Below are 15908 nucleotides of genomic sequence, written 5' to 3' on the forward strand. Positions count from 1 at the left end.
ATCCCCACCGGGGCACAGCCCCACATATCCCCGCCGGGGCACAGCCTCACACATCCCTGTGGGGGCACAGCTCCGCCGGGGCACAGCCCCACACATCCCCGCCGGGGGCACATCCCTGTGGGGGCACAGCCCCACACATCCCTGTGGGGGCACATCCCCGCCGGGGGCACATCCCCGCCGGGGGCACAGCCCCACACATCCCTGTGGGGGCACATCCCCGCCGGGGGCACAGCCCTGTCGGGGGCACAGCCCCACACATCGCCGCCGGGGCTGCTGCCTCCGGGTCCGCGCTGGCGGCGGCGCTAGGACCGGGCGGGCGGCGGCGCATGCGCGGCGGCGCGGGCTGGCGGAGCGCTGCGGGCGGGGCAGCGGCGGGGCCGGGCCGGGCCGGGCCGTGCCGGGACCGCCGCAGGGCATGGGCGCTGCGGCTCCGCGCTGCGCCGCCGCGCCCCGGCTCCATGAGTCCTCGCCGGAGCAAGTGAGTGCGGGAGGCGTCCGGGCGGTAAGTGGCCGCTGTCCCACGGCCGCCCTGCCTCCCCCGGGCAGCGCGTCCATCCTGAGCCGAGCGGGAGCTGGCGTCCCCGGGCCGTGCCTCCGCTGCCCCAGCTCCGCTGTGCCGCTGGAGTAGCCCGCGGCTTCTCCCTGCCCGCACATTTATTATTGTTATGAGAACAGCTCGCCCTCGCTGTCTCCGGGCGGGGCGGCAGGGGGAGGGAGGCTGCCGGGGTCTCCGCGGGGCGCGGCCGGGCCGGGCTCGGCGCGGCTCCGCCGCCTCCACCTGCGCGCTGCTCCCTCTGCGAGGCGGGCTCGCCCACCCCTCTCCCCCTCTTGCCCTGCAGGGCGCCGGCGGCCCGGCCTCAGGCGGGAGGATGTGGTGAGAGCATGGGGCTGTGTCCCGCGGGGGCTCGCCATGGCCAGGGAGGACTCGGTGAAGTGCCTGCGCTGCCTGCTCTACGCCCTCAACCTGCTCTTCTGGGTGAGTGCGGCGCGGCGGCCGGGCGCGGGCAGGTGCCGGCCCGGAGGCCGCGGCGGGCTGGCCGCGGGCTGGCCGCGCCGGGCCCCGCCGGTGCTGCCCTGGTGCCCTGGGCTCCGTGCCAGGCAGCTCCCGCAAGGGAGTACATTTTACTGGCGGGAAAAATGCCTTTGGAAACCGGTGGGAAGTGAAATTGAATTAGGGTTACTAGTGGGAATCGGTGTACCTGTAATATGTGAAGAAGGGAATATTCACGGGTGGCTTCCTGACTACGTGAGTTTCAGAGCATCCTATGACCCAAGATGAACTCCAAGCTCTTGCAGGTGTTTGAGTGGTCTGCCAAGAGTCTTTTTTTTGTGCATTCACTGAACAGATCCTAAGTGGCAGGCAAGGCCTTTTGAGGATTTCAGTCAAAGCTGTATTTATAGCAGCAGGTTTCTCACTCTCAGCACAAGTGGGTGTGATCAACTCTTGTTCCTTAAGCTTTTGGAGCTTTGAAGAAACAGCAGTATGGATATTTTCAGAGTCCTCACTCATTTGCAGCAAATGAAATCTCATCCACATGAGTAGATGAGATTTGTGCATGGTAAGGGTTGCAAATGGAATGACATTGCACACCTGGGGCTCACACCTGATTCATAAGGGCTGGCTCCTGAGATGCTCTAGACTTGAATGATGCAGGGATGGGACTAAACCTAGTTTATATCTGATTTTTTTTTTCTACCTGCATCCAGCTCTGGGATCCCAAACACAGAAAGGACATTGACATGTTGGCATGGGTCCTGAGGAGGGCCACCAAGATTGTTAGAGGGCTGGAGCAGCTCTTCTGAAAGGAAAGGCAGAGAGGACTGGGATTTTTCAGCCTGGAAGAGAGAAAGCTTTGAGGTGATCTGTGTCCTTCCAGTACCTGAAGGGAGCCTACAAGGAAGATGGAGCAGGGCTATTTACTAAAGTATATAGTGACAGGACAAGGGGGAATGGCTTCAGACTGAAAGAGAGGAGGTTTACATGACATATTATAAAGGAAGAAATTCTTACTGTGGTACCAGTGAGTCACTGAAACAGGTTGCCTAGAGAAATTTTGTCTAGGCAAAAATTTCCCTGAAGGTGTTCAAGGTCTGAGTAACCTCTTCTAGTGAAAGGTGTCCCTGGCCATGGTAGGGGCTTTGGAATTGAGATGAAGTCCCATGATGACTGAAAAATCAGAATATGAATGAAAGAGAAACATCATGTGGAACAGAATGGTAGTTTTTGTGCAAAAAGGATTGCTTTGTTCAGGCTGGGGTCATGAAACCTTTGAAGCCTGAATAAAACTGTGCAGGAGTCAATGTACCAGTCACTGTCTGGTAAGGTCTGACTCTCAAGCTCGTAGAAGAGAACATCTGAAGTAAGCTTCAAAATGTGTCCTGTGTGCAGCTGTCCCAGTATGTGTGATGGGACTTCAGCATTTGTCACCGCCAGCTTGATGAGGATAGACTAGTGCGTATGAAGCTCCTAAAGATTAAACAAATGCCTAGTCTGATCATTAATACTGCTGAGAAACTGAAGGTGCAGATGGTTGCTGCATAACATCACTGTCTGCATTCTTTGGTTGGTTGCGGTACCTACGGAAGCAGAGGAGTGAGAAAACTTTTATCAGTCACTCTGCTGCTGTCCTTGTAGATTCTCCACAGTATTGCTTGTAAATGTCCAACTGTATGCTCTGCTAGAAAAGAAACTTTTTTTACTGAGCTCAGCTGATGAACTGTGAGGTACCTGTGTGTGCATGAGAGGGAAGCAGGCAGGAAGTGGTGTTACAATGCTTTCTGTTGCTTTTGACCTAAAGTCTGCTGAGCTGTAAATAATCCATAAACAATCAACTGAAAGGCCAAGGCTCTGTTATAGTGGTTCATCATGTTTTATAATGTTTTATAATGACAGTAAATATACTGCCTTTACTGCTCCAGAAAAACACTGGTTTTGTGGAATTGAGTGGATTGGTACTTTAGGACCTGCAACATGCAGAAAGCCTTTCTTCTTACAAGGTAGTAATAAATTCATCATCAGTGCTCTAACTGTTGTTGGTTAAGTGACTGGTGCTGGTCATAGACCTGATGATACCCCTCTGGAAGCTTTTTTCATGGTCAACTGAAGCATGCATCTGACTGCAGGATGTCTCTTTCATAGCAGTAGAAGTTGCAGTTTCAGGACATCCTCAGTCTTCTCGTTTTTTTTTTTTTTTTTTGCTGTGTTTTTTTTACAGTGCCCTGGACAAGGAATATCCTTCAGACTAAATCCTGCAGTTAACATTCGGTTTCATTCTTCTGCAATCCTCAGATATATATATATATAAATGGGTGTCACTTCTTAGTGTAATTTGCAAGACTGAAGGATCCAACTTGATTCTATGTTCTGTAACACTACTATTTCCAGTATATTAAATTCTGGACAGCCTAATTAAAGAGAAGACCTACAAAAAGGCATGATTTGGTGTTTTGTGGTCAAGACTTAGTGCTTAGCTAAGCAGCCTTAGTGGTTCTTGAGGGAAGATGTATTCCTACTTCTTCCTATTTTTCTATTCTTAGGGACAGTACTGCTCTTTGTTATATCTAGATTGTGTGTGTGTTGGGACTTGGAGAAATTTAGTTTTGATAGCTTTACAAATATATTTTTTGAAGTTTATGAGACATCAATGTTTTTCCTTCTGGTGGGGGCTTTACTGGATTGGCAAGCTCCTGATGCTGTCCCAGTGCAGTAGCAGTCCTGGCTGTAACATGAGTATCCTCATTGATTTTGAGCACTGTATAATTTGTCCTCACAGAATCCCTCTTTGCCACACTTTGCAGTGCTGCCACTGTTCTGTATTTTCCTGTGGTTATTTTACTAGTCAGACCACTTTTGCAAGCATTTATACTAGGCAGACCTTCAGTCAGAGAACATGGTCAGCCTGTAATAATGGCACAGGCATATCACAGGAGATACTGGAGTGCAAGTATACCCTGTGGGTTGTGCTAGAAAGGAACTGGCAAATGATGCTGAATACAGGGAAAATTCAGCCTCCTGGCTGCTTAGAGTAGTAGGGGATTAAGCAAAGCAATAATTTTGAGATATACAGGTTTGTTCTACTTTCCTTTGCAGCTTAGCCAGGTATGTTTTTTAAAAAAAGTTATTAATAGTTGAAATAGATGAACTAGATAGTGATAGTAAATGCAACTAAAAGCAGCACAATGATTTTATTGATTTTCTCAAGTTTTTGGAAGAAAAGCAAAATGTAATGTGGCAGGAAGAGTGCATGAAAAAGTCTGTACGGACTTTTTGTCTTGAGAAAACTAAGAACTTTTTTTTTTTCCTGGTGAGCATGTGAGGCAGAAGCAGCTGCTGTTGTGTCTCTTGTAATTGAGGATGACTGTACTGTAGTGCTGTGGACAAATCAAGGTTGTAAGTTGCAGTTGACTGTGTCACAGGTGGTAAGGATCTCTTAACTGATGATTAATAGTGTCAGTGGATGTTTGAGCCAAGACAGTGATGGTGCCACTTTTCTTTCACCTCATGGGCTTTTTTTACCTAGGGATATGCTGTTTCTGTTGAACAGTGTTTAAGATTTCCTTCAGCAGTACCATTTAATTTCACTTGTGTGACTGCAGCCAATAAATGCTTCTGGCAGGTAGTGGAAATTGTTTGCATCTATATTGAGCTTGTGTTTGTGAATAAAGTTAAAAAAATCACATAAAATGAAACTGGAGCATGTTTCCAGTTAAGTACTTCGTACACTTAAATCTAGTTTTGCCTATTTGTACTAATTGAGAACTCAGTGCAAGTGAACATGAGTGTTGTTTTAGGAAATAACTAAGGTTGGTTGGAAGCAGTGATATTTTATTTCCTGTTTCCTCCAGTTTCAAATGCATGTGTTGAATCTTGTAATTTTTTTGCTTTATTTTTCAAGTCAGTTGTGACGTGAGAAAGAAATCCGTCTATCCTGCCTTCTGTGAAACCAGATTCTGCATATTGTTTCTCCTGCATTTTGACTTCCACTCTTGTTGAACTTGGAATGAAAAGTCATTCCAAGTCAAAACAGGTCAATGTTTTAAGTTTAAGTAACAAAAAATACCCATTGAAATGAACACTGCCTGGCCAGGTACCTGTAGCACAGTAAATTGTGTTTTAGGCTAAATATCCTCTGATTTTAGAGACTGCATTTTAGACATGTGGAATTAAAACCTGCTTTTCTTAGCATTCTTTGTATAAAGAAAATAACTGTGTCATCTGTGGGAATATGCTGTCTCTTTAAAGGAATGATTTCAACAGGGGAAGCTATAGGAGTAGTTTTAAAGGACCTGAACTATTTTTAATTCTGATATTTGAGAAATCTCTTACTTTTTGGTGTCTTTAGGCTGTAATATTTATACAGTATTGTTACATTACTAGACTCTGTCCTAACAAAGTAGAGTTCAGCCATAAGTCAACTTTGTGTCTACCTCTATATATTTTATTCCAAGTATCTTTGTAGGTGATATGTCATACCCTTTGTAGCATATCAGCTGTGAATTGCTAGATGAGTTTCTGGAAAACTGTCCTGAAAAAGAGTGGCTTAATGTGCTAATGGAAAGGGAAAAAACAAACCCAAGACCCCACCCAAATGTTAGAAATTGCAATATGCTTTTTAATTCATAAAGAAGTGAACCACAGACACTTTTTTGGTAATACTCACAATTAAGTCTGTGGAACTCATTGCATCAACATAGAGGATGAATCATAAACCTGTGCTGACAAGATTTGAGCCTATAGCTCAGGGGGAAGGAAAAATTTCATGCTATGTACTTATACTGGTAAACTACAATCTGGAGCAAACTGGAATAGTCCATCTGGCATGCAGGTACTTGTATATTTTTTCCTTCTTTAAATTCATATCTCCTTTTGTAGAAGGTAGCTATCCAATTATTCATGAATCTCCAGTACCCTGGACCCAGTACACTCCTGTACCCTGAAGATTCTCTCTCATCTTGAGTCTGTACTAGGCTCTAGACGAGGTTCACAGGAATAATAACAATTTTTAAAATATCTTGTAGCTATTTCACAAGGTGGAGGGGACAGTTTAATTATGTGCATTTTTATAGGAATATGTGATTTAAATAAAAGCACAGGTTCATTTTAATCATGTGCTCGTGGGTATTCCTGTGTAAAATAGGAAAGTTAGGTATAAACCCACTAACAGCTAGCGTGTAGTCCTGTGGATCATAGAAAACACATGCTCTTTTTAAGTATAAGTGTGTGTGTGTGTATATATATATATGATGGGTTTAAAAATAATTTGCCAGCATCTCTGAGAGTGACTACTGTCTGTGAATAAAAGAAAACTCGTAAAAAACCAAAATTAAGAGTATGTCGTGTATATGTGAAGGCTTAACATCTTGATGGTGATGTGTGGATTGTGATATGGATTGGGATACTTGAGCTGTGAGCATTGCTCTGAGTTGCCTGTGATGAGCAGCACATGCCTCTTCCTCCCCAAAGCCAAAGATGTCTTGATAGTGAGATGGTTACTTTTGAGGGAAAAGTGGCACAAGTCATATACTATCAAGAAGTGCAGTGCCAGTGTAGTCATAGAGAGGGTGGTTGAATATGCACTTCTTTATCATTGTTTGCTTTTAATGTACCCTTGTGCTGCGCAGCCCAGAGGTTGATGTGGGTCTGAGGCACAGTAAAACTGTGCCTCAGATTTGTTTGCAAGCTTGGGCTCTTGCTTTCTACTGTGCTTCTTCTGGGTGCCTTGAACAGCCACCTGCTGAAAAACTGGCTCATGTTCCCTGGGAGGGTGACCTCTTAGCAGCCTGTAAGTGCTCCAGCAGTTGCCTTACTGCAAACTGTGCGAGTTCCAGCCTGTGCCAAATGTGGAGCAGGTTGCTAACTTACTGTTGCAGCTGTGCAAGCAAACCCAGATTCAAAGTGCAAATACGAACATTCTTCAGCTGTTTACTGATGTGGGAGGGGACCAAGGCATAACCTCGTAATAAGCTTAGCTAAAACAAAATGTTGGAATATCTATAGAATAAAAGGTGTTTTTTTAGGAAATGGGGGATTTCCCTTTTTTATAGGCAATTCTTCTTTCTCTAAACATTTAAGTGGTTTTGCCAGGTAATACAGAAAAACAAGGCCTCTTGTCCCCCCTCCTCCACCCTAATGTCCCTCTGTCCCAAAAAAAGTAGTTGTCTGTTTATCCATGGATCTGAGTTTTCTGTGTTTGTTCAGTGATCTGAATATTGAACCTAATAGTGAAAAATCCTGTAAAAGCATTACAGTGTGCTCATGACTTTAGAGTGATGTATCCCCTCCGTCCCTTGGTAAGGGTAAGTCATAGCTCAGATTACCCATATCAATTTTAACAGAAAGATTTTCACAAGGTTTGTTTGTTTGTTGTGGGCTTTTTTTTTTTTTTTTTTTTTATAACTCAAATTATGGGACATATTCTGATGAATGTTTTCATATCTTGGAAGTCATTTCCTTGTAGCTAGAAACCTTTTCATGTAAAGCAGGTTGCTCTGTAGGGCTGTTAGTCAGTGTTTCATTATGGATATCAGAGCATGGCCTGAAGATGTTTACCCCATCTGATTTTTGGTATGGAAAATACTTTTAATCTTTCCTCCAATTTAATATTTAGAAAATATTCTCAAATTTGAGGAAAAGTAAACTGAATGTGTTAGAATGTTCAAATTAAAAAAATGAGAGTGTGAACACAGGTGTGGATATAGCAAGATCAATTAGACTTGCTCCCTTAGAGACAGAAATCCATGTTCGTTTATTAATTGGAAATACAGATTTATTTTCTAGTTTAGGCATGGCCTCAGAGACACTGGGAGTATAAATTTCAAAATAATGGCTTAAAAGATATATTTAATGAATTGCAGATGATTTTAATTTTGATGTCTAATTTATGTAAGAGAGTTACCAAGACAATTTAAACTCTGCTTGGAGATGATTGCTCTTGATAGCTGAAGTCTTGTTGGATATTTTAATTCAGTTGTCTGAGAAAACTTTAATAGCTTAAAAAAAACTTTACATTAGAAATTAATTTGAAAATTCAATATATTATTGTGTGCATATTTCTCATATATAAAAATAGAATTTATTACCTAGGTTCAATCAGTGTGAAAATATATTTAAAATAGAGCATTACAGTAGGCATCATTGTGAACTCCTCAGTGTCATGTTGATGGCTATACAACATATTGTGACAGTTCAGAATTAAACCCATAGTGACTTTTGCAGCCAGCTGCAACAAATAAACATATTTTACTGCATACTAGCATATCGTATTTACAGCACCGCAGACTGGCTGTCATCAGAGAAGCTTGAATGAGAACTTTTGGGGGAAATTATGTTACTGCTAATGTGAGAATTATCTTAGAAGTTTTGTCATAAACTTGTGTTCTTTCATGTGATTACTTGATATGGATTTTAACTGTATTATACATATAAATCAGTTTCAAAGCAGTGATTGAAGTGGGGACTGCCAGTTTTTTGGGGCCACTGTTTTACCATCTTTCCAATGAACCAACAATAGCTGTAATCAGGACCTTGCTCTTGCCCATGACTTCTTGAAAATCACTTGGCAGTGAATTGCAATGATGTGCCTGCTGATACCTGCTGGTGGCTTTGGATGTACACCAAAGTTTTTGGGGAGGCTGGTATTGTTTCTGCCTGCTGAGTGCCTGGACTCAGTTGTACTGCTGGTTGATGGACTTCTTATGCTGCTGGCTGAAGATTTGCATGTGCTGTAGGTAGTGTGAAGTGGTGGATGCCTGGAGCTTTCCTGATGTCATCTGGCACTTGAGGATGTTTAGTGCTTTTACAGGGCAGCACATCTGCACTTTGAGTCAGCAGGAGGCTGTGGAGGCCAGACATGTGTGTTGTGTTCTTGCTGTGATTCCCTTGTGGCTATGGAGCAGGTGAGCAAGTGGATTGATGGATGGGAGCTAGTACTTGATAATTTTTTGTCACTAAAATAAACATCAGTCATTATGCAGGACAGTCTGGTGTTGCAGAGTTATCTTTCATCAGTCAGGGTGTTGCTGCCCTGAGGCTCACTTCTGCTGATCAGAGGGGATGCAACTTTTTCCCCATAATTTCCTTCTGTTAGTGAAGAGCTACCAAGCACTTACTGGCTTATGTGCTGTGAAATACACCTTTTGTAATGAACTTACTTCTGAATTGCTATTTTGAGTTATCAGTTTGCTCTTTTCACAGGCCTCTTTTTTTTTCAAGTGGAATCTCTTGAGTATTTGCCTTCACTTTCTGCCCCATGCCTCTGCCACCCCATCTGGACACTGTTAGTGACTTTCATGCCTGTGAATGAAGTGTGTCACAGCGCTCTGGCTTTCAGGTCATTCAGAGTAAGAGAATTCACTTTGGACTTTCTTGAAAATATGGTGCCCAAAGGTTCCTCACTAGGAATTTGATTGGCAGGAGAATGTTGGCACGGGTAATCTGTGTAACCTTGTTCAGCAGCAAGGTCAGGCAATATGCTTGCACTTTTTTCAGAATCATGCTGACCTAGCTCTTGTGCATTTTAAGAGTTGCAGAAGTCAGTAACACCTGAAGCAGTTAATGGTGGTGAAAACATGCCAGGCACAGGGTAGGTAAGTGGTTGAGTGGTAGCCTGACTTTCACAGGTTTTATAGGTGGAATGTTCTTGCATGTAATTTGCATCAGCAAGAAACAATAGTTATTCATACTAAAAGAGAATAGCCAGGGAGAAGCTAAATGGCTAAAATGTTTCTGAATGATGCAAGAGGCCTTTTATAGAGAGTTTGTTCTTATGAACTAAAACAGTGTTCATGTAAGTTACATTATTAGTGAAGGTTAATTTCCTAGGTTGAAGGAAGCAGTCCTTTTCTTCCAGTTGCTGTTCATAAATGAAGAGGGAGTCACATTTTCTGATATGATCATTGATCATTACTGTAGAAGTCACATGGCCATGTGTTGGCCTTAGCTTAGTGAGGTATCTGCCTAGATTTTCCATGGATTTTATGTGGGCAAAAATATATATCTAGGTAGAGAAAACTCAATTTAGGCAGACAGAACAGAAATGAAAGTTCTTGTGCTTCCTGATTTGCCTTTGCATGCAAGTGCTTTTCTTCTAGCAAACTGAATGATTCTCTTAGTAACAGGATTCTGCTCAGTACTTTTGGTCTCCAGAAAGGCCTTTCTGTCCCCTATGGCTTTTACGTTTTTGCTCTGTGATCTCCCTGTTATCTGTTAATAACCTGCATGCTTCAGTATGCAGACAAATCTTATCTCTGCTGAAAGAGCAGTTTAGCCTTCCTCGAAATCCACCACCTCTCACTGCTGTGTACAATATGTTGCCACATGCTGTCGGCTGAAAAAAAATTGGTGCAGCCTGGGAGTGCCTAATGGACAGCAAGGAGCAGGCAGTCCACCAGTCCGGTGTGTGAGGAGCAATGTTATTTAGAAAGTGATCATTTTTCTAGTACTGCTTTCCTAGCAGGACCATCTGGCTCTTACTGAAATTTTCTGAGCAGTGTTTTGATGGACTTCTCACTTCTGAACACCGCTGTCATAAAATGAAGTAACCAAATTGGGTTACATCTTAAATATCTTACATATATCTTAAATATTTTACCAGAAACAGAGTGGATCTGTGAACTAATGCTTTTCTGTGTGTATCAACAGGCCTTTCAGGGAGATGTGGAGTATTAAAAAGGTTTTGTGCTGCCTTTTGAGAACAAGAAAGGCTGGCTGCTTGTAGTCTGCATTACCTCTCTCGTGTTTTTGACTGCTTGTGTGGTATGTTTGCCTGATGCTTTCTTAGGCAATAGGTGGGAGGAGTTTATTTAGGAGGAGATTCCCATCATCTTGTTTTCCTTGTTCCTGCAGCTTCCTGCAAATAAGACAATAGAAAATGTTCTTTACTATTACTATTTCACCAGTCAAAACAGATCTCACAGAGTATAAAGAACGTGAGTGAATATAGTAGACAGGTAGCATGCACTAGCTTCCAGGAGTATGCTTGCAGCATGTCAAGCACCCAGCTCCTGCTGGCAGCACTCAGAACCAGGGCAGTGCCTGTACTTTGTGCATTAGATCTGAAAAGCAGGAAGAAGCTCTGGGATAACTGCTGGGACTTCTGTGAAATCTTAAAGACAGAAGTAGTCTGCTGTGGGCATGCTGCAGGCTAAGGAGCCAGTAAGGACACAGAGTGAGTTCCCTTGTTAGGTTTGAACCATTTAACTTGTTCTTAAAAACACCTTCAGGGAAATACTGAGGACATGTGAAAAGGTAGATATTGAGGCCAACAGGTGTCCTGTCATACTCCCATCAGTTCATGAAAACAGTAGTATTCAGGAAAGTCAGCATGCTTAGGACTCCTCCCCTCAGCAAAACAGTGGTGCTTCTGATGTCCTGTGTCTTTTGTGGTTCAGGCCTAGGTACTCCCATGAAAGTGAATGAGGAGTGTCTTGTCCTCTAGCAGTACCTCTGCTGCTGCACCTGCAGAGCTGGTGCTGTCACAGTGTGGCAGGTGAATGTGTTGTTCAGGATTGGCTTCTCAAGAAAATCAGAGGGCAGAGCTTCTCCTGTAAGTTCCAGGTGTGCTGAAGTGTGGCATCAGGTGACAGAAATCCTTGTCTGCTGAGGTGGTGACAATTCCAGGTGGGGAATTCTGGCTCAGTCTTGGGGATTTACTTGCTGTGGAAGCAGTCCTCGTGAAAGTGTGGTGGCTCTATGCCTCTGAAGTGCGTGACATATTAGATACCCAAATGCTTTATATGGTTTATAATTGAAATGCAGTTAGTTTTATTTTCATTTTATGGTTCAGGAAACTGAGATGTAGTGTTCATGGTGTGACTGTGTCAGAATGAGCAAGAGAATCAGATTCTTCTAAATTTAACCCAAAGTAAAATCTTCTCTCTTGAGTGTCAGTGTATCAAGACTGTTGTATCAGATTTTTCTTCTCTAGCTGTGTACCTGGGTATGGCTTCATGGTTTCATGCAGGCTGATGTGTATCACTTGTGAGCCCCGAAGAGTCACTGATTGTAGCAGTGTAAGGCCTTCCTGCTGTTTCTATGGTATGTTGTGCAGTGGTGGGATAGGAGCTGGTAGTAGCATCACTAGGTGGAAAAGAATATTGTCACTGGCACCCTCATACTTGGGCAACAAACCAATTCTAAGCATATAGAAGTACAGTTTTGGGGACAGTATCTTGTTTAAACAAATGAATGCATGAAAGATGTTAGTGATGATTGAGCCTTACTTAAATTATGAATGATCTTGTAATTTGTGTTAAACACATAAATAACTTAATGTTTTCTTTTTAGTTGATGTCCATCAGCATATTAGGTGTTTCTGCTTGGCTGAGAGACTACCTGAATAATGTTCTCACTTTAACTGCAGAAACAAGGTAAAGCTTCTGGTCTGTGTGGGTTACTGATTGGGGTAGATGTTGTTCATTTTGTGTGGTAAGCTTCTTAATTAGGATTTGTAGAATTGAGCATCTTTCAGTTAAACTAATTGTTGAATTGGAAGGAGCACTTTTTGCCACAGTTTTGGGCAGTTGAAAAAGAGGAAAGGTAGGGTTTGAATCATGTGCCTTTCTCTTCTGACAGGGATCAATTTGTTGTCAATCTGTTGACAACATGAAATCAAATTATATTGCTATTTAGTTTTGAATAATTTATTCAGTCCATAGATTTAGAAATTCTATTAATTTTATTAGAGCAGTGCTTACAAGCCCTGGTGATAAAACAGTGCCTCATTGTGCTGCACACTGTGCTAGTGTAGGGCAGGAAGGTTACCTTTACTCCAGAGAGGTTTTGGACAATGCAGTTTTTGGTACCTGAATGCAGCATTTAACTTTAAAACCATGTTGAAGAGATTTTTGTGTAAAGTGCTGGAAAGAAAGCATCTGCTAATCACCTTTTTATTCTTAATGGCTGTATTTTTTTTTTCTTTTGTATAATTTTTTTGTGATTGTGCTTGTTTTGATTATTATTCTGATTGGTTTTTAGGGTGGAGGAGGCTGTCATTTTGACTTACTTTCCTGTGGTCCACCCAGTTATGATTGCAGTCTGCTGTTTCCTCATCATAGTTGGAATGCTGGGATATTGTGGAACGGTGAAAAGAAATCTGTTGCTCCTTGTCTGGGTATGTTTCATAACTTCTGTTTTGTTTCATGAGTGTTAGAAAGGTTTTAATCCACAGGCACTAGATAAATAGTGATTATTTTTTATTACCCTGTTGAGTTACGGTATCGGTGAGGAATTGTAATTGCAAAGCACACAGTAGGAAATAATTTATTGCTTAGACTGCATTATGCTGTGACTGAAAGACAAGCAGTGTCTCAATTGCAAAAACTCACTTCATTTAGTAGAGTAGTTGCTGAAGGGAAAAATAACTCAACCTCTTCAATACTAATAATTATAGGGATGTGAGTCTGAGTACTCTGAAGTAAACCTGTATGCTACTGTTTTGACTCCTAGCTGAGCAACAGCTACCTAACCTAGACTTTGCATTATTTCACTGCTGACTATGTGTGTAAAGTAACAGCATTTGTAGATGATGAAAGTTAATTCTGAGTATATTCAGAAGCTTTGTCTTCCCTTACATGGATGTGGAATTCTGCAGTTGCATTTGGTTCAAGCAAGTTTAAAAATAAGTTCCAAGTACCCATCTTTTCCCTTTATTTGGAGAGTATATAGCTGAGCTGACAGCAGCTGAAATGCAGTAGTCTCTCCTGCACAAGGCTTTGTGTACAGTTTAACTGTGACGTGGCTTTGACTGTCAAGAGAGCCAAACACCATGTTCTTCATCTGGAAGTCCGTGAATTTGAGGACAATTAATGAAACAGTCAACCAAAAAAAAATGCCACTCTAGCAAAAGCCCATGGAGTTCACACAAATGTTAAAGGTTTAGAGTTAAAATTTTTAGACTGTTGGCAGTACTGAAATCCAAAAGATCCAAGAATGTCATGTACCTGTATGCTTCTTGAAAGTGTAGCTGTAGCGCTTTGCAGAATTGGACTCTTTTTTTTTTTTTAACACAAGGATAAGCAGGATTCCAAGCACTCTGTAAGTCAAAGAGAGCAGGAGCAATGAGGTTTATCAGACTTGACTACTGTTGTTGCAGTAGGAGAAATCGGACTGCTAGAATCCTTCAGCTCTTGGGAATATGCAGGGTCCCATACAAGTAGGGTTAGGCTTCTGCTGTTTTGTCACTGTACTGTGTGTTGGATTCTCACAGAGTGCATTCAGTTGAATTTTTCTTGTGAATCTGTGCAGGCTGAAGTATGTGACACCTCAGCCTCACAGATTTTGCACAAAATGTCTGTAAAACACTGTAAGAAATTGGCTGAGATTTATGGAACCTTTGCTTTTCTGTAACAGAAATATTCTAACTGCAGAATAAACAGTTGCAAAACTGTACTGAGGTCTTGTATTAAAATAGCATTTTTTTTTTTTGAGAGGGTTGGAGAAAGCTTTATTTGATATTTCCAGCTGAATATCTGCAACAGAAGTGTTCCTCAGTTGCAAGAGGCAGTGCTGTTTCTTTTGGATATTTTGTTCAACCTATATGTGTTGTGAAGACTGTTCTTTCAAAACTATATTGTTGGGGAAAACTCTCGTTTAAATCTGAGCATGTGAGAGTAACAGATTAGTAATTGCTTTTTTTATTTCTAGATCTTAACATAGCAATGTTGAAATCAATGGAGACGAGTTCTAAGACAATTACTTAGTTGTGGGCATGTGTGTAAGAGTAATGGATTAATGTAATTATTTCTCTAGTAATCTTTCTTACATATCTTAAAAGGGCCTTGTGCATATTTTTGTTTCATCAAAATAGTGAAAGTATTAAAGTATGCTAATCTTACTAACCTTAGGGGTTTTTGTAAGGGTATAAGATTACTTTCATAATGTGTTCGTTATTTTATAGTGGCAGTAGTTTGTAATACTAATTAAATTAATTAAATGGTAAAATAACTATGTTATGTTGATTGATGCCACATAGTATGTGGGGAAAGAAAAAGCTATTTTCAGTATAAGTTTTGAAAAAACCCACCTTACTACTTCAAGAGATAATGAAGTTAAAACTAGTTTTGACCTTCAGTTTATTTGCATTGCAAGTGAAAAGAAGAAATAATTTATAGCCTTTAGTACCATCTGGAAATAAATAATTTGAAGTGTGTTTAGGCAATCAAGTTAAACTAAATCAAAACAAGACATTTCTATTATTTTATGCTGCAATATTTCATTTTTAGGAGCTTGAGATATGCTCTTGCTAAAAAAACTGATAAGCAAACTAAGTTATATCTTCCTAAATATGTCATTGTCTTTGATTGATTGTTAAATGAATGCAGTTATGTTATGCTATACAGAAGTACACCGACCTAAGTCAATGCTTCATTCATCAGACTAATCAGAAAACTGATGGATCAACAAAATGAGCTTTTGTTCAACCAGATGAACTAAAAGAAAAGAATCTTCATGTAAAACATTAACAACCTCCTCAATCATGCTTTTAGTCTTCTTTCTGAAGTACATGAAAGCCATAATAATGGCATGCACAGATAATTAGATACAAGTCTTCAGGTTCCTGGCAGCATGCTCATTGCAAGTGCTGATGTTAATTGAAATGGATTTTTTGGAAAATGTAATAAATTGTAAAGATAATAAAATAAACATTGTGTTCAGTTTTAATACATTTGAATACATAATTATTTTCATTTGTTCTTGAAATTTTGTCTTGGAGTTAAATGCTTGAAGTCTTTCCATCTTCACATGGGGGCATAAGTCACACGTTTGCTCAGCTTAATAGTAGGAAAATGTAAAACCTTATCTTCTAAGGTGCATGCTCTGGACTTTTTGTAGAACCAGCATTTTAAAGCTATGATAATTTCATTTAAATTACTTCAGAAATATGTCCTGAAGGGTAGTTTTTCTGAAGAGT

At 41.4% G+C, this 15908-nt stretch overlaps 1 protein-coding gene across 4 annotated transcripts in view; it reads left to right on the forward strand.

Annotated features, from left to right (window-relative positions):
• Positions 1-384: 384 nt before the first annotated feature.
• Positions 385-15908, forward strand: part of TSPAN12 (tetraspanin 12) — a 41390-nt gene continuing 25866 nt past the window's right edge. For 2 of the 4 annotated variants that reach the window (XM_021553449.3, XM_085568629.1), the window contains exons 1-4: positions 385-502; positions 840-976; positions 12284-12366; positions 12974-13109. In XM_021553449.3, coding sequence (XP_021409124.1) covers positions 911-976; positions 12284-12366; positions 12974-13109 — 285 coding nt within the window. In that variant the 5' untranslated portion in view covers positions 385-502; positions 840-910. The remainder of the gene's footprint in view (positions 503-839; positions 977-12283; positions 12367-12973; positions 13110-15908) is intronic. The other 2 variants (XM_021553450.3, XM_077783437.2) reach the window with 1 other exon arrangement.

Source organism: Lonchura striata, chromosome 1A, assembly GCF_050655825.1.
Source record: "Lonchura striata isolate lonStrDom1 chromosome 1A, ASM5065582v1, whole genome shotgun sequence".
Taxonomy (NCBI): Eukaryota; Metazoa; Chordata; class Aves; order Passeriformes; family Estrildidae; genus Lonchura; species Lonchura striata.